This window comes from Meleagris gallopavo, chromosome 12 (genome assembly GCF_000146605.3).
Source record: "Meleagris gallopavo isolate NT-WF06-2002-E0010 breed Aviagen turkey brand Nicholas breeding stock chromosome 12, Turkey_5.1, whole genome shotgun sequence".
In the NCBI taxonomy this organism is placed as follows: Eukaryota; Metazoa; Chordata; class Aves; order Galliformes; family Phasianidae; genus Meleagris; species Meleagris gallopavo.
Genome location: NC_015022.2, coordinates 7,592,150 through 7,618,078, shown reverse-complemented (window position 1 = coordinate 7,618,078; position 25,929 = coordinate 7,592,150). Strand labels below are relative to the sequence as shown.

General features: G+C 40.6%; 1 protein-coding gene and 1 long non-coding RNA gene across 5 annotated transcripts; one reads left to right on the top strand and one right to left on the bottom strand.

Moving 5' to 3' along the window:
• Positions 1 to 468: 468 nt before the first annotated feature.
• Positions 469 to 8,084, bottom strand: WDR61 (WD repeat domain 61). Of its 4 annotated transcripts, none has more exons than XM_010717340.3 (11): positions 7,937 to 7,995; positions 7,732 to 7,775; positions 7,612 to 7,639; positions 6,253 to 6,358; positions 5,215 to 5,387; positions 3,975 to 4,123; positions 3,686 to 3,779; positions 2,857 to 2,950; positions 2,076 to 2,168; positions 1,464 to 1,542; positions 469 to 752 (listed from the first exon to the last, which is right to left on the bottom strand). In XM_010717340.3, the coding sequence occupies exons 2-11, from the start codon at positions 7,741 to 7,743 to the stop codon at positions 663 to 665; spliced, it is 918 nt and encodes a 305-aa protein (XP_010715642.1). In that variant the 5' UTR covers positions 7,744 to 7,775; positions 7,937 to 7,995; the 3' UTR covers positions 469 to 662. The 4 variants fall into 4 exon arrangements, with proteins under 4 accessions (XP_010715642.1, XP_003209407.1, XP_010715643.1 ...); XM_003209359.4 differs by having other exon boundaries at positions 7,927 to 7,972; XM_010717341.3 differs by lacking the exon at positions 7,937 to 7,995 and adding an exon at positions 7,860 to 7,927.
• A 1,972-nt stretch (positions 8,085 to 10,056) lies between these two features.
• Positions 10,057 to 24,518, top strand: LOC116217088. The gene is made up of 3 exons (XR_004161040.1): positions 10,057 to 10,217; positions 17,853 to 17,963; positions 19,495 to 24,518. It is a non-coding gene; the product is annotated as an uncharacterized LOC116217088 (long non-coding RNA).
• Positions 24,519 to 25,929: the final 1,411 nt, after the last annotated feature.

Here is a 25,929-nt window from a genome sequence, read left to right as displayed (position 1 = left end):
GCAGTAGGTATTTCAGCTTTGATTAAGATACATATTATTATGAAACTACCTGCCTTGGCTATGCTACTCCCATTTCTAAGACCATGAAATAGCATAGTAAAAAGATGACTTATCCCTCTGAGCTGTTTTCCTTGCAGCAGAATCACTGAAGTCACAGTTGAAAAGAGGTGTACTGCCCCTTACTGAGATTAAACCATGCTCAGGCACCTGTCACCATACAATTACTGGAACAGCTGTTCAACTTAAATGACCCTCTCTCACTTCCAGGAGCAACATGAAGATGAGCAAAGCCTATCCTAATGTCTGTCACTTTCCCTACTCCTAAAATAAGTTTGAGCAGCTTGAACAACAATTTCTCGCTCTCATCTATTTCTGTGAAGGCAGGGAACAAATACCAGTGGTAGCTTAACTGAGCAGTTATTCTACACGACTCTATCCTTCTACAAATGTTTCTCCAAAAACCACAAATTAATTGCAGCGGTAGCTTTTATTTTTAAAAAAGTAAAGCTTTCTCCCATGCTAAACAGAATTGAAATTACAAATGATCTCATTTCTTCAGCATTACTAAAATGCTTTTTAATATTAAAAAGGTAATAATACAAGGACTGCAGTATTTTTAAGAAATGCTACAGCAGAAAACCAAAGCATTTAAGTCAAGACATTTAAACAGGACAGTCATAAATATGGATTTCTTGGTCATCTCCAACAGATACAATTTTGGACCCACTTCCATTATATTTCACACCCCAAACCTGCAAATAGGACATAAGGAAGATTATCAGAGAAAACAGTAAGGCAAAAATGCATTTGTCTTTGCAGCAAGTTCTATATACTGACCAGAAGAAGCAAAAGAGGATCATTTAAGAATAACCCATTTGAGGTGATTTGGTTCAATAGCAGTGTGCCCTCTAGTTGTCTGGAAAGACTTTACCTTCCTACTGGCCACAGATCATTCATCCTCTACATATCTGAAAACTACCCATGTGTACTTGCCCCAGTTTGAAAATGTTAGGCTTGATTTATGTGCTCTTAGACTGCTCTCTTGGGAGTCTACAGTAACATTACAGGCATTTAAGGATGAAGTATCAAGGATGCTTATCAAGCTTTTATAATACTTCCCCCTTACACATCTGTGTGCTGTCTGAAGTAATAAGACCACAGACAAAGATAAAACAGTGGAGCTTGATAAGAATTCCTTCAGCCATCTGGGATTGTCCTCATTCGAACCTCTAAAAATGAGTTGTGGAAGACATCTATCTCTACCCTTGAAATATTAGTTTGATATTAAGTATCTAAAAATTACTAACAATTTGAGGATTTCATTATAGCAAGATGTAGATAAATCCCAAAGCTATAGTTCTAATTTTAAACACAAATGCAGATAACTGCACACCTTACATTTTCCTGTTAAGATAGAGAATTAATGCAGCAGTAGACAGAACAGTTTTAAGTTCCTAACATACCTGGTCTTGGTGGTCAAAGAAAGTATGAACACAGGTTCTTGTTCCAGCATCCCAAACTTTTACACTTTTATCAGATGAACTGAAAAAGTAATATTGATCAACACCTAAATTAATAGATTAACTGCAGTTCAGAAACAAAGACACGTGTCTTCCAGCAGGTTCCAGTGACCTATAAAATACATTCACTGGTCCTGTATATGCAACATAAAAATGAAGGTTCCCATTTTAGCCAGAAAATTCTTTCAAGATTCTTGATACAAAGATAAAAAAATGCATGTTATGTAAACCTGGGTCACCTTGTCTGAGCTGTTTGAAGAGTTGTTAATCTACTAGATCAACATGTAATACTACAGTAGATTGTACTTGTTTTTTATTTAATAACAGCTTTTCAGGTCTCTAGAATCAAATTGCCCATTTAGAGGTTAAGATGTTTTTCACTTGGAGGGAACTACACTGCACTGGGATGACTTACCCTGTTCACAATTGCTATTATGTTGCAGATTGTCTCTTGAGCCTTTTATTGGAATGTTTGAACACAGCTACTTCGTGATCGATTTCTCTTTATAATTTTTTTTTTTAAATAAGCATAAAGGATTTTTAACTCGTTAGTACCTGGAAACAAAATGGGTATCATCAGGACAAAATGCTACATTTAATACCCAGGATCCATGACCGCTCAGTGTGCCAGCCAAGTTGGCATGCTGTCTGTAGAAAGAACAAATTTAGAAAACACAGAATTATAACATCAATATTTGCCTTCTAAACTCCAGGGAAAAAGCAATCAGATCATACTGTAGTTACTGTACTCCTAACAGTTCAACAGAAAGATTACAGAAGGTGACTTTTGGACATTTTTTCATCCAAGCAGAATGGTATTGAAATAAGTTCTTTTTTTTTCCATTTCAAGAGTTAAAAAGAGGCCACTAAAAAGATGCATAGGTGGAAGAAATGTTGGACCTGAAAAACTTCTATGAAGAAGGCACAGTAATGCAGGTGTAGGGGAGTGAAGATCACTGAGGTGGTTCCTTTTCTCCCCAAGGTCTTCTAAGTTTTGGCATAGTGCAAGAGAAAAAGGTCATACACAGTATCATTTGTTGGTTACAGATGTTTGAGATGATACACAGGACAGATACACAAAACAACCTGTTCCCTACAGGGCCAAATATGAGAAAAGTCATTTGTCTGCAAGCTAAGGCTACCATCCACCTAAGTGCTTTTTAAAAACTAGAGGATTTGTGTTTTAGTACTTAAGCTAAGGTTATTCATTAGATAAAGTGATCTCCAAAAGCTGAACAGGATTAGAAAGAGTGGAGAGCTTGCTGTATTTATTACAGCATTGGCCTTTTAAAGTAGTTACTTTACTGTTAGCATGTGTTGCAAAATGACAACTCACACATCGTAGATTTTGATGTAGCCGTCATCTGAAGCAGTTACAAGTAACTGAGAGTCTGGAGAAAATGTCAGGGAACGAATAGGCATCGCATGACCTGAAATTGAAGTATTCATGGCTTACAACGTAGCTCTTCACTTACTAATGACAGCAACAGTAAGGAGTTACGCCAGAACAGCATTTCTAAAAGAAAGCAACCACTCTGCTTTTGCTTCTTCATACAACGTACAGTGGAAATTGGCGGTAGTTCAGAGCTTTGAATGCTGAAGCATGTCTACTCCAACACAAAAGTACTCTCCTGTTTGCACAGCTGTGGATCTTAATATAGGAAAATGTATGATTTTCTGATCTCACACTGCTTTCTGATAGGACGAGCATCATACTTTCTAACATGATTCATCATGTTTGAAGTTGTTGGGTTCTTTATTATACACTGGGCACAACTGCGTGAACATTAAAAGCACATTTATCTTAAAAACGTGCATCTTTTACAACTTGTTCAGTTGTTTTCTCTGACACCATAATGAGAAGAAAAACCACATGCACAGTAGCACAATTTGCCTCATTTGTGCAATACACAACTGTGCAACACCAGAAGAAACTGCAGTCTAAAAACTGAGTTAAGCATGACTGATATTTACATTTTAAGGTAGGCATTTATACTACAAGCCTGAGTTTATATTATGTGTTAGAGTACACTAAATAAATAAGATCTAATGGAAAAGAAACATCATTTATGCCATGGCTGTTCTATCTGATAACGACTTGTTAAATCCATCCATTTTCTTGAGTGAAACAATAACTTAGATAATGCAAATATGCAACTCATTACCTTCTAGCGTGTGCAAAAGTTTTCCAGTTGCAATATCAAAAATATTGATAATGCCATCTATTGCTCCACTGGCTAAGTATTTTCCATCTGGGCTCTGTAAGACAAGACAAGAAGTATGCATTTAACAACTGTAAGAATTCCTGCTATGTACCTCCCCAGTGCTCTTGGCACCTTGTCACAAAGTATGGCTGACAATGTTACATAGAAATTAGCTGAAGGAAGAACAAAATTTGATTGACAACACATTACAACATATTTCACTTAAGAAATTATTAATTGTGCTTCTTACATATGCAATGCTAAGGATGAACTTTCCTCTAGTGTCCAGAGAATATTCTTTTTTTCCAGTTTCAACACCGAAAATATTTACTTTTCCCACATGACTTCCTGTTGCAAGGAACTGGGAATCAGGTGAAAAAGCCAGGGACCAAGCATCAACTGTATTAATAAAAAAAAAAAACAGCAGCAAAAATTCAGTTATCTGAGTACTTTTGCTGGCCCTTATCCAACGATGGCAGTTCTGGATGCGTACGTTTGTGCTATTCTTAATATTCCAAACTCCAGTGTACAGTGTAACAGTGTAGAGAGTAACAGTGGGCCAGCTCATTAATGTTAACTTCCTTCTACATAATTAATGCAGTGCAGCACAAAACGTTTATTTCAGCTTAGTGAAAAATGCTATTTTCTTCCATGGTCTTGGTTTTAGTAGCTCCTCCTGTAACAACAGGTTTAGAATTAAGACTGAGTGAAGTCTGAATTCTTTTCTCCTCATGACAAAAGATGTTAAGCCAGTAAAAGAAAGAAATGCTAGCAGCTAGCAAAGCACTGAAGACACAGGAGAAATATGCAGATAAAAGAATGCAACGTGGACCAACGTGCCTTGTGAGTGAATTAAAAAACCTGAGAGTCAGGTAATGTGTTTACCTGGCACAATATAACTCAAGCACTTCTACAGACCTATATATTAATTTATTAATAATTTATTAATTACCCGAAGCACTCCAAAATTGTTCTTAAATAAAGGATTTGCCGGTGGATCAATGACATATTTAGAATAAGACAATAATGAAATAATCTGCATTTCAACTTGGAGAATGCAACATCAACCAACAGACTTCAGCTTTACTGTAATTTGCCTTGCTCCCTTAGGCTTGAATGTACTGCATAAATAAGCATCACATACACAGCTCAAATTCAATGCACAACTAGATATCATTAGCAAGTTCAGACTTTATAACCAGTCTGAATTGTGATTTTTTTTTTTTTTATTTACATATCCTTATATTATATATGTGGAAGAGGCAAAGTGGTTTCCATTTTGCTTTATGTATCTGTATGGGAATTGTTACAGTACTACTTTGTGATGAGTTGGTAAAAATCATTAAGAATTTAAGATTTTGCAAGCAAAGAAAGATTTGGAAAAAATTCCAGTCATCTCATGTACTCTAGTTATACACTGTCCAGTATTTATCCCCTAGTGTTAGTTAGTACACATCTTATATACACACAGCTTAACACTGGTGTCTTACCAGGGCCAGCATCTATTGACTTGATCTGTTTGCCAGTTTCTAAATCCCAAAGGCGAATGTGAGCATCTAGGGAGCTGGATGCTGCAATGGAACCCGTGTGGCTGATATCCACAGACACCACACCTAGCTGGTGACCCTCCAATGTCCATTGTAGATCCAATTTTTCATCATTCCTTTTGTTACAGGGGGAAAAAAAGTTATGAATAGCTGAGGAGTACTTTATCAGTCTCAAACCTCAGACAGAACAAACAAGATAACCCACAGTTCTCCATTTCGGTCAGCCAGGGGGCAATCTAAGTGAAAAGCAAAGACAGAAATGCACAAATTGTCTATGCTACTCAAAGGAAAGAACCAACAAATTAATTATTTTTCATATTTATGCAAAGTAAGTACTTCATTTTACATTTCTAAGTATTCCCACAGAAATCACCATTCCACAGCAATATATGAGTACTTACACAACAGACTTCATCTGCCTCCATAACATGAAACAACGACTAACATTTTTATATCACAACAGAGCAACTCAAGTAACTAAAGTGAAGCACACGCCTATCTTCATCTGAGGGAGAGAAAAAATTCTTTGCCAAAGCACACATCAGTGCTACTTTATTAGGATTACAAGGATTTATTTATTTTTATCAGAAAGGAAGATGACATTTCCTTTTTTATATTGCTCCCGTTATTCACGTCACAGCAGACACATTCCTTCCCAATGCCTCATAAAAAGTTGCATTTCTAATTCTTTGGCTTCAAAATACAAGTTCTACCACTAACTGGTAAAAGGCGTGGAAAATGTGATGTCTTTTCAAAAGGGTTTGTGTTCTTAAAAATGTAAAGCATCCCAGAATGCTACCACTCCAAGAGAAAAAGATAAGGCCTGCTCAAGAGAAGAGCTGTATGCTATGCTACCCCTTCTCTGATGTAATTTCTAACATCCTTGCAGCCTGTGCAAATTTAAGACTGCTGTAACTCCGTACCAACAACTTCCCAGGGTTAAAACTGCTCATAGCATCCAATACAAAGCACTTCACTTACCACTTCCAGACTTTCACGAGATCATCCAAAGAACCAGAGATCACAGTTTCAGAACCATCTTTTTTATTCTTTCCCCAGGCAACTGACCAGATGGCATCATCATGAGCTAAGAGAGAATGAAAGCGTAGAAACTAAAAGTTAAAGTACTCTCTTTTGATGTGAGACAGCAACCAGTTTTTACTTCCTGCAGAGCAGATAGGCCAATGAATATCTAGATGTGACACAGTTACATGCCTGGGGCAAACATATACAGTCTGTTCCTAGAAAAGGGAGAATTGCTAAGCACATGCAGAAGCAATATTCCACACACAGAAAGCTCCAAATAAACAAGCCTAATGCAAAAGGAGCATCATCTCAATGCAGAGCCCTTCTTTGTTACCATTCTCACATAGATATCTGTATCTTAATCAATGAAATAATAAACAATTGTAATAAATCTGTGTTATCTAGTTTACAACAAAGCTTTCTGTCTGACTGGGAGCTCCGGGAGGTCCCATCCCATTTTTCTGTTTTGTTTTTTGATTGTTTTATTTCCTTATGCCCTAAATAACCTGCCATTGTTACTCATACTGCTTACTCTCCTTGTCATCTTGTTCTCTCTCTCTCTCTCTCTCTCTCTCTCTCTCTCTCTCTCTCTCTCTCAGTTACTTCATGGGCTGTCTCCTAATTAGCATTAATTATCTTGTAAGTTGTTTAGTAGCCCTCAGGTGTACTAAAAGAGCTAAGATTATACTATCCATCTGCTGCAAGCTATCTGATGAAGACATAAGAATCATCCACCAAGACAAACTTTAAACACATTCAGAGTTAATTTTTACAGCAGTTACTCCCAGCAGACTGGAAGCTCTATTACATCTTGAAGTACTTTGTTAAAAACAAAACACACTCTTCCCCCCAGCAAGGAGATTAAAACAGAAAATTACTCTTTTTGTGTGTGTTGTTTTATCATTTTAAGACTGCTTGTCCAAACATCTGTGTCCTAGTAGAAAATTTTACGGAAGGAAGTTTTATCAAGCAGAAATCATGGTGGCTTTGATCCTAAGTCTACTGCACCTGCTGCTGCAAGAACACACCACCACAGCCACAGTGCCTCTACACCTTTCCCAGGACAGCTTCAGAACGCACGAGAGTCCAATCAGCAAAACAAATCACCCTGCTGCTGGTCAGGAAGAGCTGCCTGCTGTGCAGCAGCAGTAACACCCAGCTCTCACTGCTCTGAACACAGCAGCTATTTTGTTTGTACTGAAAGCTGCTCTGATGTACACATAACATGGACACCCCCGGTGATCGCAGTAGCAAATCTATTCTACGTCACCCGAGGAAGCCAGAATTAAGAAGTACAAGTTAGTGCCTTCTCACCTTGTTCTTGCTTGAAGAGAATACCATACTAGAAAGAAAAAATAATTGGTATTATGCATAAAAAGCATAAAAATCCATCCAAGTAGCGATCAGTCTGAGTAATGCTATGTTTTGATTTACCTGTGTGGTCATGTCTGAGAGGAAGCGACCTCAGCAGGAACGCTCTGGAAGGAGAGCATCCATTAGGCGCGACACGCACGGATAAAGGCCCGAGGGACTCTCCTGTCACCCCCCCCCGCCCGCCTCACCCCGTGCGGCCCTCCCGGACCCTATCGCTGCCGCATTCACCCCCGTCACGGCGCGCCGTTACAGTACCGTGCCGTACCCACGCACACAGCTTCCGGTCGCCACGGCTGTCGCCGCCGTCGCACACTGATGAGGTCACGCACCACAGAGAGCGCGGCAAGAGCGCCCATCCCGCGGCCTTCTTCCACGCCTCGACCACGGAGCGCCGCCATGTGGTACCGCTGAGCGCGGCTCCTCGCGCTCTAACGGTCACCGCGCACCTCCCTCACGGGGCGACTGTGGGAGCCGAGAGGCTGAGCGCGCGGGTCTGTGCTCAGCCGCTCGCGTTGCGCTGTGTGCTTCGCAAGTTCCTCAGCTGGTCACACTGAAACAGCCAACGTTATGTGTGGAACCAGCCGCTGTCTTGTAGTTGTCCTAAAGCAGTTAGCATTTCTGGACGGTGTGGACATAACTGTAGTGCCCTTCGGTGCCATCCCGGCTGCTTCTGCCAGCCCCAAACCCGCCTCACCGCGGGCTGCTGGCTCACCGCATAGCAGCTCTGGGGCTGCAGTCACAGCTTTGTATTTACATGTCCTACCGGGATTCTCCCCAGAATTCTTCCGTTTAAATTTGTGCTTAAAATATAGCACTTCCACCTCATAGGCAGGACTGGGTTCTGCGATCTGTATACAGTACTGTTATACAGCCTTTGACAGTTCAAGTATTTCCAGTCCACGGAGAATTTTCACACTGTGCTGAACTCTCCTGAGCACCGATATTTACTTAGTACTCAGAACATCTCAGACCTGCACAGAAAAAATACTGTTCTCCTGCAAGTGCAGAGTGAGCTTGTGGGTTATTTCCTACATCACTTATGTCACAAATCTGTATTTGTTAGAGTGATTAGATGCTGCTTTGTTGCATCAAGAGGATGATCTGAAGCAGCATTCCACATGTTTGTAGACAAACAGCCTGCTTAGAATGGCTGCTGAGAGCGTGTCTCTGTTTATTTGGCCCTGTTCTGGAGCGCTAAAGTGCTTTGTGTCTGTATGGATATTTTAACCCTCATCAGAACAATACTTTATGAGCGTATGCGTGTTTCATAAACAGTGTTACAAAGGAAGACTGGAAGAATTTAAGAGCAGCAGGATCACCCTGATACTGTGAACAGCTAGAAGTGATTTAGGTTAAAACTGTTTTTCTTTGAGATGTCATACCCAAATTGCAAAAGGAAGTTCCCAGCCTAAAGCACGGTTGAAGAGGACAAACAGAACAGCCAGTTTCAAAAATAATAGGCTGACTGCTGTCATAGCCAGCTCATAACTCAGATCAGGATTCACCATTCAACAGTTGCCCAGCCTTTCTTTCTCAAAAGCCAAATTTATCAAGATCTCAAGGTCATCCAAGCCTTCCTACAGCATAAAGGTAATTAACTATGAGATTCTGCTCTGCACTTAGATGAGCATTACAACATTCACATGTTGTCAGCCACATTAGCTCCTCTCCCTCGTCCATAGTAAATAATCCATTAAGTAGTGGGGATGAGAAAAGTGATATCAGTATTTGAAGTTATCTGTGGTAGATAGGGGGAAAGTATAAGAGATGACTTGAGGATGGAACAACGTGGTCATTTTGGAAAGGACCATGTAACACCACTGCCACCATAGGGTTGGATTGGATGACAGGTCCCTTTCAGGGCTGATCTATGGATTTCAAGTTTGATTTTCCACAGTAGGGTTCTGTGTAGGGTCAGCTACAGAAACTGTAGTGCCTGCAGGCACTGCGAAAACAAAGAGCTGCCTCACGCAGAGCTCGAGGTCAGCATGCGGATTTACACCATCTGCCCGTTGTGGGGCAGCAGCATCAAGATAATCTCCGCTCCTTGTGGTAGCAAAAGGTTGGCACTCACAGTGACACGTTAATCAGCCGAATACTTCTGTGTTAGGGACTCTGAACAGTTGTGGCAGGATTCCTCTGCTTACATTGCCCAACGTGCCCTAGGAAACCGCTGAGAGATTGCTTTCCTGGGAGTGAATTGGAATTGTATTTGCAGTTTGCTCATGCATTTCAAGTACTTGTCCCCTTCATCAAGTTCCACAAAGACAGTTACACATAGAACGTACACTTTCTCCTTGAAAGACAGTTATATGGGAACTGTTGAGTCCTGGCCTGACCCACTGATTGAGCACCTGTGGAAAGGACCCGGTCAGCCCTGGGAGCACAGGTGAAGGCAGTGCAGCTGTGTGACCAGAAGGAGTGGAGCCTGGCTGCACCTCTCTTAGACCTCATTTAAGGACTGGCTGCCAACAGGGAAAGATCTGTTCCCGGAGTTCTCTCCTTGATGGAGCTTTCCCTTGTGAACATGGAATTTTCTGATATGGGTGAGCAATCTTCTTCCCTTCCTTTATAGCACCTTTCTATTGCGCTGGTCCTTGTGTCATCACAGCTTTGTTGTAACACCTTTCCCACTGTATTGGTCTGTCTAATTGCTACAGAGCGTGTATGAGCATGTATAATTCACCTATCAGTGCTGTAGCATGTTACTGTCATGACAGTAGAGAGAAAAGCAAGAGCCACAGAAAATAAGATCTTAGTTGCAATTTGCAGTTCCACTTTTGAATCAGTCCAGTTGTGTACCTACATGCTGGCACTGCTTTAGGCTTGCACTTAAATACTGAATTGCTTCTCTAGCAAGGAAGAAAACCTTTCTATATATTCATCCAACAAGCAGTGAGTTATTTAGAAAGACAATAGAAGAAAAGAAAATCAAAGCTGCTAGAGACTGAGCCAAACAGGAGTGAAAATAATGCTTAGCACTTGTAGGTACAAATCTCTGCCTGGCACTCTACTGTTCTACCCCCAAATTGTCTTTGTAGGGTAATGGCAAGAGGACAGCTTGGCCTGGAAAGCACTTTGCTTTAAAATGAATGAGGTGAGCAGTGAGATTGGAGTGACTAAATAGCTTCTTCTGGGAAGAAAAGAGGAAAGTAAAACAGTTAATTAAGCCAATAAATCCTAAAAACTGGACTTCCTCCTCAGAAGCAACCTTATCCCGACTACTGCCTGCAGAGCAGAGATGTAATTACAGGCCTTTCAATCTCTAGGTTATAGCATTTATAGGTCAAGAGAAGCTTTTCAGAGCACAGCTATTTTGAAAGGAATTATTTAAAGAAGAATGCTTTTCACTGTAGACTTTCTAAGAGTTGATCTGTGCTGGGTGGCAACTGACTCCAGCCATTGCTCTCGCTTTGTCTTTTCTTCCTCTTTGTTGGGAAACTTCAGTTCTTCCTTCAAGTATTTTCTGCATTTAATCAGAATTGTGATATTTCATTCTTGATTCTGTTCTCTCTTGTAGCTTCTCTGTTGTTTGTTGTTGTTGTTTTTGTTGGGGGCAGAGGTGGATTAAAGAGAGTTTCTTAGACATCCACATGAGCCTGAAATGTTGAATGAGTATATAAAAATCAAGTATGATAAAAGATACATCCGGTGTTAGTTTGTCAGGATTGAACTGAGGGACAGGGAGGAGAAGAGCAGTTTTCCTCACCTGCTGTGGGACATCCTCAATTCCATGAACTTGTTCTCTGCCTGACCAAGTTTTTCACAGTTCATTACAGATAAAGACATGATGGTTCCAGTCTTAGGGTATTTGCTTGTAAAATGTTACTAATTTTATACTCTTCATGGATTCTCTTCATAAAGTAACAGTCCAGTTAGGTGCTTGAATTGGTTTGAAGCCTACTTCTTATTGGAGAGAGGAGCTGAAAACTAACTTGGCACTGTAGCATCTCTGTAGTTCTAACAATCTTTTTGATATGGAAAAAAAAAAAAACTTCTACAGCATCAAATGTGGAGAATGCAACTCTGACTGTTGAGAATAATTAGTAAGAAAACTCAAATCAGTACCCTTCATCTATTGGCAGCTGATGGAAAGGAGGTTTCGAGTAATTAGCTTAGATACTTTCAGAATATTTTCAGAAGTTGGACTTAGTGTTCATTCCTATATTTTTGTGTCACTGTCTAGAACGTATTTACATAAATGGACACTTGGATCTCCAATGCCTGGTATCCATTGGCATGGTTTACTAGTGGGCAGGCTACACGGACCCTCACTTGGCTCAACCAGCCAATTACTTTACCACTTTTCTTCATGTCACTGCCTCTCTTTGTTACTGCAGCCTTCAATGCCACTTCTGTCTTCATCAACACTGCTCCATTCATGCTGTTTGCTTTGATGACTTTGCTGGGCAACCTCTTTCGTGTCCTAGCCTCCTTGAGAGAAAGCCTTATTCTTCCTCAGTTTGTTTGTCTGGCTCCCAGACCCTTGTGAGTCAAACTGACGGTATTAATCTTACTCAGAGGAGCTACACTGGAGAATAAATGCCAGTGCTCTGCATGCCCTGGCTCCTGTGGAAGTCAATGGGAGGAGGACTAAGCATGGCACACCATCAGACATTACATTCAGCTACTGCTGGGCAGGGTGCTTCAATGAGATAGTATACATTCATTAAATCTTTTTGTTGTTTGCATGCTGTGGAAGCCCATTTTACAGTGGTGCTTCATCATACTATTTCTGTGCAGTGAGAGCAGGTTTTCTTGGCTTACAGATTTTACTAGGTCCTGAGCACAAGTTCAAGTGCTCTGTGCACTCCATTCTGTACATATCTCATAATATGCTGTGTGCTTTCCTCTATTGTGAGCTCCCATCATGTCTGCTTTGTTCACACCTGGCATTGTACCACCCATAGGTGCTTCGTATAATGGAAAAAAAAATCCAGAGTTCCAATGTGATGACTGCCTGTGTTTAGTGATGTGTTAGTGAGAGAAGCAGAAGCATGGCATGGAGAAATCATAGGTGTTATATGTGAATTGACCACTGTGTAGGTCCCACGTGATGTATTTCTTGTATAGTGTTAGCCCCACTGAATCTGCTCGCTCAGGAGTAGGCTTAGAGGTGCTAAGAGTGAAGAGTCCTAGATGTGGTCATTGCAGCATGTTTGGCAAGTGTTAGCAAGGTAGTCTTTGCTCCTCTCAGGAGTTTGTACCTTCTGCATTTATTTGAAAGGGAGTTATGAGTCTGTGCTGCTGTACTGAGCTGCGTTTGGGTTGTGACCCAGCTAGCTACAGCTCTTAGTGTTTCTTAATTGAGGGACGTACAGCATTTCTGTAACAACACCTCAGCCAGGAAAACGTTTGCCAACTGATCCCAACTTCTGCAGTCAGGAATGAAGAAGGTGATCTTTTAGGCCCTTGCGATACAAATTTACCAAGTGCAGTCATTAGCTCTCATTTACTAATCCTAGATCCAGTTTTGGTTACTGGTAGTGATTGAAAGAGCATTATTTGAAGTTCTAGAGCCACCATAAATACAGCTGGGATATTTCAAAAAAATCAAACATCAATCACCTCTTGTTTCTACACATTGCCTTCTGTGCCAGGTTTCAGCTTCCAGAGAAGGGAGTAACGTGCATAAAATGGGGGGTAGTGCACAAAAGCTGAAAAGGCCATTTAATGTGAGCTGCAGACTGGCTTTGAAACTTTTAGTCCTGGAAAGCTAGGGTGTAGTCATGTGCAGCCTAACTTTGGAAGTGACAGCGTCAGCCTTGGCCAGTTATGCTGTGTGTGCATACACATCTCCTGTGCAAATCACAGCAAGATCAGCTGCTGTTCTGGAGATGGGATGTTCCTGGGGTTATTGCATGTGTTAATAGAAATGTTGTAGCATTGCTGGTAAGATGCTAATTTAAAGTGAAGCAGATTGTAATTATGGGTTTCAGTGGAACATATTGCCTAAGACTGAGGCCAAAGGTTTTTTGATTGCGTTTAGCAAGCAATATATTGAATCCGAGAGCTGGATTTCCTCCAAAAGCAGGACGGAATCTATTTGTTGTACAGTGAGTCTGTCTGTAAGGATTTCACAATTGATCTCCTTCAAGAAGATCTCAACTGTCTGAGTAAAGACAATCTGCTTTGCCATCCATGTACTGGTGTCTGCACAAATTCTTTGTGTTGTTGCTTTCTTTTTTTTTTTAAACATGAATTGGGTCACTTTCCAGTCTTCCTGCATTAGGGCACAGTGACAAAATCTAATGTGACAGCTGCCCAGTGTTCTGGTGTTTCCAAGCAGGAGGTGTGAGGCACTGAAGAGAGGCTCTGCCCCTGGAGGAATTAAATCTCTTGGGAAAACAGTCTCAGGTCCTTCCAAGTGTTTTGGTGGCTGACTTTCCAGCAAACTGCTGTAAGCCTCGTTGGATTGCTTTGATTAGTAAAGCAGGTCTGAACTTCCTCAGACTGCTACTGCTGTCTTCCTTTTGCCTGCTTCTCTGTGGTGAGGTCTAGCTGGTGCATTTCTCGTAGGTCACTTCTCTGAGATGAGACAAGCTGGACAGAATGTGCAAACACTGAGCCCCAGGGAACCAACACTTAAATGTGTGCAGTTGGAGAAGAGAGATGGGGGGTAAGACAGGGGAAAAACGCACAGGAGCAGAGCTCTCTGCTACCCATTACATGGCTGCACCTTGCTCTATGGGACCTGGTGCTGCTGCAGTGACGGAGGGGAGCAATCATCATCAGGATCATAATTATACATCTGTCTCTAAAGGTTGTGGAGTTTAATTAAGCTACTACAATATTCATTTTTCTGCCTTGATGATTTGCTTTTGCTTATAACCGTTCTTCTGACTCATTTACCCAGGCTTTTCTGTTTCACATCTTTATCATGTGAAGACAACTAACTTATATTTAACTCCAAAGACCTTTAAAGCGAAGATACTCTAAGAAGTTTATAGGTAAGAACTCTGGCCCTTTTGTCGTCTGTCACTCAGTATAACAGGTTCTGCAATAATCACAGTAGCAACAATTGAGTGCCAAAGTTTGCTTCTTTTTTCACATGCAGCACTGTGTTATTGCTGGAGCATTCTAGTTGGTTTCAGTGGGCAGACTTGAAAGTTTGCCTACAACTCCTTCTGAGAAAGGGTAGGAAAATCTTTCCTGAATTATTACTGGATAATAAATCTCCAGATGAAATGTTGGCTTGATTTCAAAATCAGTGTCTTTTTGAAAGAGTAACAAGAACAGATGCACTGACATATTAACATGCATTACAAGTAAACAGATGCCAGTGCATGAACACCCTGACTGCTGTAACATCCCTCAGCTCCTCCCTTAAAATAACTGGAGTAAGAAACTATGGGTGATTTGCATAATCAAATAACTCATAGCCAGTGACAACTGCAATACTGCATCCCTGGCTAATTTAGAAAACTTCCACATAGTTCTAATATGTCTAATTGCTCAATTTTCATAATGCTCCAGGTAAAACTCTGCCTTTTATTAAAGCTTGCTTAACAGTGGAATCAGTCTTGTAGATGAAGTATGATTATTCTAGTTGTGTAGTACTGCACAGTTCTGTTTCTTGTGGGGAAAATGGTGAGGAGGTGCTGTATACAGAAGTGTGTATATGAAAGGAATGTGCATTTTGACTGGCTAAGTCCTTAACTATCAGTACAGCAGCATCTGTTCTCATGGGGGATTTCTAGAACTGTTTGAAGTGGTAAAAAATAATAATAATGATTTCCTAAAGCAGCAGAACATATTAGCATTTGCAATGGAAATCTATCTTCTGCCACATTGCCCCTGCAGTGCTCTACACCATTGGTGTTCCTCTGAAACTGTGCAGGTGCATTAGTCCCCTTTATTTTTCTATTCCTGACCCAGAGACTTACTCTCAGTGTGCTTTCCTGCCAAGTTGGGGATATCCCAAGGATTCTTACAGCAGTTGTTTGCTTTTCTTTACGACAAAGTTCCAAGTCTGGCATCTCACTTGAACGTCCGAGCTTTCTTTCATGCTATCACTGTAAATATTCCCTCCTGGCAAAAGACCATACCAATTTCAAGGGATAAGATGAATACAGAAATAGGTGCTGCATGGGTTCCTCCTGAAGGTCTGTGAAAATTATCTTCTTTACATTGTAGCTCTAGTAAGGAAATAAGATTGGAATATTTAAGTTAAATGCTGTGACACTGTTACTGCATGCTCATGGATGATCATAGGGGCCATGCACAGTCCTGGTTAAAACCTACGAGTTTTCCCTTTCATCTCCAAACTGCAGCCAGCAGAGCTGGTTCCAAAGAGAATTTGAAGAAAATGTCAACGTACTGGATACTACAACCCGCAGAATAAAGAAGTTGAAAAGTATGTTAAAGGAATGTATTTACTCTGATTCTTTACTTCTAGGAATTTGTTAGAAAATCAGACAGATATGATTTCTTTTCCTTTAAATTATATTGGTTTCATGTAAACATACTATTTGGCTTACTTCATTTTTTAAAGCATTAAATTCCTACAGTACCATTCTTTCTACATTGCAGATGAGGGGAAGTGAATTTTCTTTATGTTCTTTGATAAAATTCCAAGATCAATTTTTATCCTGCGAGTGAACCACTTAGCCTGGGAGAAAAGCCAAGAACTTACAACTCCAATAGTTGGCTTGTGTGCCTGAGAGCTTGTAAATTAAGTTCTACTATTCCCATCATCTCTCTGCTTGTGCACACAGTGCTGGCCTCATAGTCTCATCTCTTACCACACCATGTGCTGTGTACAGACAATGAAGAGTCAATCAAGCAGAGCTGCTCCAAAACAAGCAGTGATATCACAAATGAACGACCTCTCTTTTATTGCTATTTGTGCACAGGGCTGGTAAACAAACAATTCTAGTGTACTGAAATCAGTGTTGACCTGCTGCTATTGGGCATTTGACCAGCAGCAGTAAATGGCCTTCTAGATACAATGTTCAGGATTGTCAATGTGTTTTATTAGGGCTATGAGTTCTAGCTGCCTTACCTACTGTTGTTTACCTTTCACTTTTGATACGTCTTTACAATGGTGAGACCATGGTGTGGATTTTTTTTTTCCCCAACTTACTAATGGGTGTTATTGGTAAGAGCCAAGGTCTGTCCTGAGAATGAAGTTCCAGGTTCTGTAAGCACTCTGGATTGCTGCTTCAGGAAACATGCCAGCTTCAATGATTTCCACATGCACACTCTGTTGTCTATTTGTATTTTCAGTGTGTCACTTCTCCTTTCTGCTCCTATCTCTCTTGTCCTTGATATTTTGAGACTGCATCATATTTAGCACGGTGCCTACCTACTCTTCTTGTCAGATATAACTAATGTCACAGGGTTCACAGGAAGGAGTGACACTTCAGAGCTGACTGTACAGACCTGTTCCCTCAGTACAGGATAACCGGTTACATACTGCACCTCTTTCTTTGCCTAGCCTTTTCCAAGCTTGGGGACTCCATTTTAAATGTGTGCTAGCTGAAAGGACTATTTGAATCATTTTCATTGTGTGAGATGATAGCTTATGCCAGTAGTACATTATATATATTTATGGGCTTTCTACCAACCACAAGCAATTAGAGCTGTGCTGTACAGTATGAAGTCAGTGTCACGCTACGTGCTGCATGTGTGTATGGTACAACTAAGCCCTTTAGAACTGTCAGGCAAAACAACATTTGAAATCTTTAGCCAGCAGCAAACCAGTCTGTCACAGTCATTAGACTAAAAAACATGGGAAGTGCATTAGAGATTACTGTGAAAGAATATTCTGTCTAATCACAGCTGCAGGCAATGTCTTTCTTAAGCAATAAATAAATCAGCAAAATGAAGGTCTGTTTCAACAGCAGTAAGTCAGGAGCTTATACACAGTTTACTTTAAAAAGCATGGTTAATCTTGTTTTTTTTTTTGCATCCATAATAGCTCAGTGTAAATGTTTCCTTGTTAAGCTGTGCTTAGTCTATTTCCCAAAGGCAAATGCTGTTTCTGGAACTGTGATCTCTTGAAATCATCAACAAACCTCTCACACAAATAACAGTAGTAAAAATATTTATTGCTGCTATCGCAATCCGGCCATGAGCCCCTTACCAAGAGATTGCCATTCCCTGTGACTGAACCAAAACACTGATTCTTAGTTCCTTCCACTCATCCATGCTCTTTCCTCTTGGTTTTTCATTTGCAGATGCAGCTCATACGTCTGGCACCTGGAAGGAGTGTTATTTATCTCACAGATCAATTGCCTTAGCACCATGCCACCTGTGCCACACCTCTCTCCAGTCCACAGAAGTCCTTGGTGAGTCAAGTGCTTTGATATGTTTTCTTCAGAACCTTTACTGCTGAAAGATCATTGGTTCCAGTCAAACCTTCAGCATCAGTAATCTGGCCATTGAGTCACTGAAAAGGGATTTCTCAGCCACACTTATTTTATTCTTAACAGACAGTGAGTTCAGATTTTTGAAGCACAACAAGCTCCTGAACATGGTCTGCTGCCCTGATCTCTACCATTTATTCCCTCTTATTTTAGATCACAGACAGCCCTCCTAGCTATCTTGCTTCTGGAGCATTTCTTTCTTCTGGAAGGAAGTCTCTCTATATTTTGCTCAGTCCAAGCCTGTTTTTGTTACCATTACTCATGCAACAATGAATTTAGACCACATAATTTCAGAAACCAGAAAAACACATGAGAGGGTGTCCATTCAAAATTGGTGATACTATGGGCAGAACTTCTCTCATTAAAGAAAGTTACGTTCAGCTTAGTGACTTTCTGTCATAGCTCATTAAGGAAAATCAGAATTAACATACTTCTATTTGTTCATCTCCAACTGTGGTAAGTTATGTCCCTGGCATATAGGCTACATTTCTCTTGAGAAATTCTGCTTAGGTTTGTAGCTCAGATATTTACATTGATTTATTTGTGCCAAGAAAATATCATTCACAATTACTTATGAGTGAAGAAAAGTAGGCAATTAGATCTATAGCACCTGGTGTAACAGGGACCTTAATCCTTGGAGTGCCTTTTGAATGCAATATTAAAAAACAATACCTAGTTGGGAAAAAAAAAAATTTGTTATGACATAGTCTATTTACACTGAATTATTGAACTTGTTTTGATGTAGACTTAGTTTGGTATTTTTGAAATGTTCATATAATGCCAGTTCTCATTCTATAAACTTCATATGCCTGGACACAGTCTATATGATAGAACAATACCTTTTTTTACATTTAAAAAAAGTATCACTTTGTGTGAGTTGGAAAGCCATAGCCATCTGACATTGGTGGCAGATACTGAGTTCAGATGAGGAGAGTGCTCTTTATTCATGCTCTTTATCACTGACACACAACAATTAATGGCAAAAGGGAAGATTTCAACTTTTTGTTCTGAGATCTGTGGTTAAGGATTGTTGTTTAGATTTATGAACTGGAAAGATGTTGGTCTATTTTGCAAGGAGAGGCAGCACTGTATTAAAATAAAAACTGAAACATCTGAAAGAAACTAAATGACTTAGGAGCCTAAGTTTGCATTCTTGCAACTTCTTTGTGTCCTCTTTTTCTGTCCTCTCTGCCCAGAAAAGAGAGGTTACATCAACACAACAGTGTTCAAAGTTCAGCAATTCCCTTTAATGCTGTGCTCTTTTAATATTGTTAATAATTTCTCTATTGGTTGTGTATCAGCTTTTATGAAAACATCTCCCTGAATTTAGTTGCACTATCTCTGCAATTACAGTAACTCCTACTTTCATACCTTGAGATCACAAATGAAGGACAAAATATGTCTTCCTCCCATGTTTTTTCCATTTAACATTATTGATGGATGTTGTCCATAGGAAACTGCTCAAGATTGGATGCATCTGTGATGCAGATGGAAGAGGTTGCATGTGGCACGAAGCATGCTCTGCACTAGGTGGTGCTCATGGAAACTACAGTCTCCTTCATACTCCAGAAAATTTACACTCATTGTCTTAAAAATAAGAGAAGTACAAAGACATTTTGGGACATGCAGGATGGAGATTTCTTAGATTGTGAAGGGACTCTTTTGAGGAAGGGATTCTCAAACATGAGGCACATTCTGTTGAAAGTGACTTATTTTGACATTCATGTAATCTTTTAGCACAAATACACCTGTTTCTAAAAGTCTGAAACCCCTTGCAGCAAGGTCCTGTACCTCAGCCAGAATTTCTGGTTTCCCAGTAAAAATCTCTCAACCGTCACAACCACTCAGAACGTCAGACTTGCTATGTCTTACCTAAAGAAAATTGAAAGAATTTTCAAAAACAGGTATTTCTTCGCGAGCGCCATTGTAAGTTTACATGTTAGAATCCATGATTTTTTCAAGTCTGAATACAGCATCGTCTTTTAAGAACTTTGTTCATCATGTGCAAATGTGATTGCATCCAGCTAGTCTTTTAAGTACATAGTGAGACTTGTAAATAAAAACACTACTATTCAGCTATGTGCTAAGCACTCTTCTCTTCCACTGCAATCAGTGCAAGCTTAAACAATTATTAATAGTGAAGACAGTTTCTTTAATTTAGGTACCTCATATAGTTTCCTACAAATATCAGCATCCAGGTTTTAAAACTGGCTGTAACCACCTGGGTCCCCAGAGGTGACCCTTGAAATCTTTAATGATGAGGAAGTGGCTCAAGTTATCTTGATGCTTCCCAGATAATGTGTAGACAAAGAATGTCTGCATTATTCCTTTTCAGTCTGAAGTCCACAGATCTACTACTAGAGAGGGAGCCTGGGAAACAATGACCTCCTTGTCAGAGATGCTGGTTTCAGTTGGGAACAGTCACTTGGCCTGTTTAGTTAATAAGCCCCAGAAGCCTCCTGAATTAGAAAGAGCAAATGATATTAGTTTAGAAGGTCAGAGGGTTAACAATGAAGCAGCAGTTGTACTCAAGGTTGTTTTCTAAGCAAAGTTTAGCAGTACAAAACAAAGATGGGAGGGAAGGATGGGTACAAGTTAGAACACTTATGCTTACATCTTACTGGACTTTGTCTTCTGACATAAACAGATGTATCTTCACTGGAACAGTTCCTTATACTGGTACGATTAGCTCCAAACCCTTAGACTTATGACTGTTTTGAGGTAGGCTGATGGAAAACCTTTGATAACACATTTGGAATTCTAAATTGAATTAACAGATGAGATTCCTGTTTCCTGGTTCTAATTTATGTGGAATGCTAATTTTTTTTTTTTTGTCTGCCAGATGTAGTAAAAAGCTTTTGAATTTAACATATACACAAAGGTCAGAGCAGCAGAGTAAAATCTGGGATTGTGCAAATGTTAGGGCCCCTATAGCTTCAGGACATGGCCCTGTTGGGAGTTCAGACCAGACCTAAATGGAAATATGCTCCTTTGAATTCACTCATTCTTCTTCTGGACATTCAGATAAAGACTAACATGGTCCTCTATCCCTAGAGACAAAGATCCTTTAAGAGACTCCAATATCTAAGATAATCCATGCACCAGTTTGGTCCATCTGCCTGACTAAATCTTAATAGACCTGAGTCATCTTTAGAGAGGAACTGACAGAGTTTGATTGCTTTCATATTGACAGCTACAGCTTTACTAATACCTTTTGTTAAGGAAAAGAGAACTACAGAGCTTCTGAAAGCCTCTGTGAACATCACTGATTTCTAATGCAATGATAACTTCTTTATGAGAGAACAACAACTTCTCAGCATCAGTGATGATGGGGAGTATTTGCAGTCTAACGACCAAACTTCAACAATGTCACAAGCTGAAATACATCAAGGCTACATAACATGTAGAGCACTGCTCTCACTTCCCTATCCTCGCTCAGTTATTTCTTGTGGCCACATACAGAAAGTACCTCAACATAGCTCAACAGGGAGGCAGGGTTTTCAGAGTTGCTTTGTCAGTATCTCTACCTATTTCCTGACTCAAGCGCACATTCAGAGACTTCTGTTTGAAACACCGTATGAGTTTTTATTTAAAAGGGAAACAGCAACCTTGTTCCTGACTGTGGTGCACGCATACAGAACCTTACTTGATTTGAAGAAGGCTTGATTTTCTTTCTTAGAGAGTAATGCAGGCCAGTATGACCCCACCTGGTGAGCCCAGGAGACAGATTTGGCTTCAGAGCACTCCTGTACATCAGTCTGTGCAAACAGCAGCCTCTGATCCTCTGCTCCACTAGCCTAGTCTCTTCCTTAGGTTGCCTGTGAGCAGGTAATAATGATTTTACTGCTTAAGGAGATCTTCATAATCTTTTTTGCAGTGAATGTGCTTGTCTGGACAGAAGCATTCCCAAAACATCATTTGAAACAGGCTGAAATCCCATGAGTATTTCAGCTTGGAATTAGTGGGTATTCTTTCCACTGTTAATGAGAGTGCAGTAGAATATACAAGACATACAAGACACCATTGAATACATTCGTATTACATTTCACCTTTTGTCATGCTGGAGGCCCACGCTAAATTAATTTGGCAGATAAATTTACGATGGCAATTTGCCTTCCAGTTGTATAATTTATTCATGTCAGAAATAATTTATTATACTCTTCTTTAAGCCTTTCTTTTTTGGGGGTACCACCTTAGTAAAAAAAATTTATTGTTTACCCTGAGCTTTGTATGGCTTCACAGTGGTCAGTCAATAACCTCAAGGGGATAGTTTTGGTCACATTACTGGTCACTTATTTGGATGGATGATGGAGTGCCCTGGTCCCATCTGTACATATATTACTTTCTTTTGTCTTAGTGACACTGTTGGAGAGATTAATTAGGTCCATCTGCAGGGGAAGATCAGCCTTGGGGGATTCAGGTGAATAAAATAAATGCCAAGGGGAAAAAACTGCTGACAGGGGCGTTTTGGAAATCAACCTGTTTTCCATAGCATGAATGAGGAAATTACATAAAGAAGGGTCTTGAAAGAACGGTGTAACTACCATTTATTTGGTTACTTCAGCATGACCTGATACATATCTGCTACTGCTGCTGTAGGAAAGAATTTATGATGAGGGTTGAAGTCCACAGACAATATTCCCAGCTATGTAAATCAGTATAGCTTTCAGATCTTAGTGGAGCTGCCCTCGCTTTATGATGGTACAGATTTGAGTTATTTCTGACATAGTGATATTCTCTGCTCTTCATTTGTGTGATCCAAGATGTGAAGTAAGCTAATCAGAATTCCTAGTCTGTCTCCTCTCTTTTTATTCTAACTATACTCGTTGTGGCTCTTGCACCCCATCTCTATTTTTGTCCTTTCTCTTGACTTCCTTTATGCTGCTTTTCATATTTTTTCCTTGTCTCTTTCCTCTCCCTTAAAAATAATAATAATAACCTAATAGCATTGATCTAACTGATATGATCAGAGCTTATAAAATAGAATCTCACCCCTTACTGACTTGAATATTCTTATTATATGTGTAATTAATTCGTGTAACTGGTACATAAGCCATTTGAAATTTATTGCAATTTAAATTCTCTCTTTCTGTTGCCATATCAGTCTAAGAGAGGACTCATATACCACAGTGCAGTGGGATTACAATCCCAATATTTTCATACAATAGAAAAGAAAAAAAAATACCCACATGTTTTACTCACTGAAAGTTCACTGTCTTAAGGACCTGGAATGTAAGAGTTGTTCTGCTTTTAAACTTCTGTTGGAGTGAAGTGAGGTACTTTATGAGATTGCAGTTCAACTCCTGCTGACTTTTTAAATGAATTGGTAAACGCAGAAGAACGAGGAAATATATTTTTGAAACAGAATGGGAAAACAAACTATATAAAAAGAAAGAGAAGATGCATGCAGGAAGGATAATGTGGAAGAATGTAGGTGATGAATTCAATTACTTCATATATATATATGTATATATATATAATATGAAGAACTTTTGGTGGCAAGGAAAATATTTGCTCTGGAAATACGTGGTCCTGCCTCCAGCCCTGCGCTAGCAGCAGTGACCCTGAGTCTCAGAGGCACAGTTCTGTGTGTGCTTGAATTTTGGGGTCTGATTCTAAAGAGCTGCTGAGCCCAGTCTGTAGCACTAGAAGGAAAGCTGCTCTATGTGTAATAAGGTGTAAACATGTGCATATTGTCAGACAACACCAGTTAGACACCCAAGAATGTACTGTATAGGTGAGTTAGTAACTCAGTCTTTAGACAAGATTATAAACTAAATAGAAACGTATTTGAGCTGAGTAGCTCAATGTGCTGACCATGCAGAAAAGAGTCTTTGCCACCTGCAGGCTCTTGTTCCTTCTAGCTTTCTAAATTGTTCCTCCACACTTTCTAAATGAAGGGTATTCTGAAGGTTCTCTCCTGGCCAGCATGCATGAGGCAGGTCAGTGGCCACAGTCCAACACCTTGAAAACTGGTCCTACCTCTTAGAAACACCTTCACAGCCAACGTCTCCGGGAATCCTTGTTCAGATCAGCAGTGCAGCAAATGAAGAGTAGTAGTGGAAATTAAGTGGTCCTTTAAAGACCAAAATGCTCCCCTTCAAATCTTCTGGGTCAAGTTATCTTGCTTAGGTAGATGTGGATGGTTCCTACTTGGTTTTGCTTGTTATTATTATATCTCTGTCCTGCAGGTGCTGCATTGCTTCCACTGGGTCCATGTGCACTTATTTGTGGGGCTCTGGAAGCAAGCCTGGATTATGGCAGTGTGCTTTCAGTGGTGTAACTGGCAAGCTGAAACTGAGGCACTCTGCAGGGGGTTTCAGTACTGCTTTGTGGCAATACACAGATTTGTTGCCGGCTCATTGGGCTTACAGCTTTTTGTTCATAAGATTTGAGCCCACCTGCCATGGAGATATCATTTGTGTTTGCTTTGTGATTTTTTTTTTTTTCCCCCCCTGGTGTTTTTATTATTATTATTACTGGCACTTGTGAGTCTTGTGTTTTGTTTGTTTTTTTTTTTTGCATTTCCTTTTTTTGGGGTGGATGCATTTAATTTTGTTTTAATTTTGAGGTGACTGGAAATCTTTAAACAAATTATTTCAGAAATACTGAAATACTAGAAATACTTTATGCCCAGATTTGGTTGGTTTGTTTGTTTTTCTAGAGGAAACTGATATTGAAAACAGGTATTTCCCACCAAAATTTTCATTTCTTGGAATAAAATACATTTTCCATCAGAATATGTCAGATACAGAGCTGTGCTAGGTCTCCAGAGTGTCCTAAAAAGGCAGAGGAAAAAATTCAGTAGAAAAAGAATGACCGCCAAACAGAGAAATATTTGGTTCTGCTGTACTGGAGAAAAGCTTTTCCTGGGGTGGAAAATGAGAGCAAATTTCACTCTATAGAAACTGCAGAACCCTTCCTGCCAGATGGCTGCAGTAAGTCCCAGATCTGCACATTTTCCAGGGGTGAACACATTTTAAACATACCTCAAGGAACCAGCTCGTCATTTCACAGAGCGAGTGAAACAAGTGACGAATGGCTGTGAATGTAGCAGGGAGCCAGCTCAGCAAAGGGCTTCCTATCATTAAAATACATCTGCCTCTGTTCTGAGTGGGAAATCACAGCCCTCTGAATCCTAGAGTATTTCCTTATGCACAATAGCAGCAGAACTAGTCTGTGTGTTTTAACCCGTCAAATCCTGTTCCTCTTAATCATGTGGATAAATCAGCTACAGTGAGGAACTTCAGTCCAGCACCTCTGGCCCGAAATTGGGGGATTCCAAGCAATGGAACTAATCATGAAAATACATCAAGGTGAGGGTGGGTGCTCACAGCTACAGATGCTGATGTTTAGAGCAGCGGGACGAGGCTTGGTGTGCTTCTCCACGAACCGCTATGACCACGATGGGCCCTGCTCCTTGGGATGCAGGTGGAATGCCTCGCAGCCCCTCGGTTCTATCCTCTACCTGCGGCCGAGCAATGCAGGAGCGTGGCTGTAACTGCAGAAGCGTACGGGTTTTGCACGTGCTGTTGTCCTGCACGGCTCCAGCCACCTGCCCTGCGCATGGCCTTGTCCCCCCAGCACCCCTTTGCTGGAGCCGTCCGCCTTAGCGGTTCTGGGGACGCGCTCACCCCGGGTTCCAGAGCTGACACGGGTGTTCCCGGACAGCTCGGGCACGGGGTGCGATGGTGTGCTTCCGCGCCTCGGCCCAGCGAGGTTGGGAGCGGTGCACCCTGAGCCCCCAGACTCCTCTCCCATTTGCGTTGCTCTCCGTTTTTCCCCGGCTGCCTCTGTGCTCTGTCATCGAGTCCTCGGCGCCCAGCGCCTGGTCGAGTGGCAATCGGGCGGCCTCAGGAGGTCTGCGGAGCAGAGAGTGGTGGGTGGG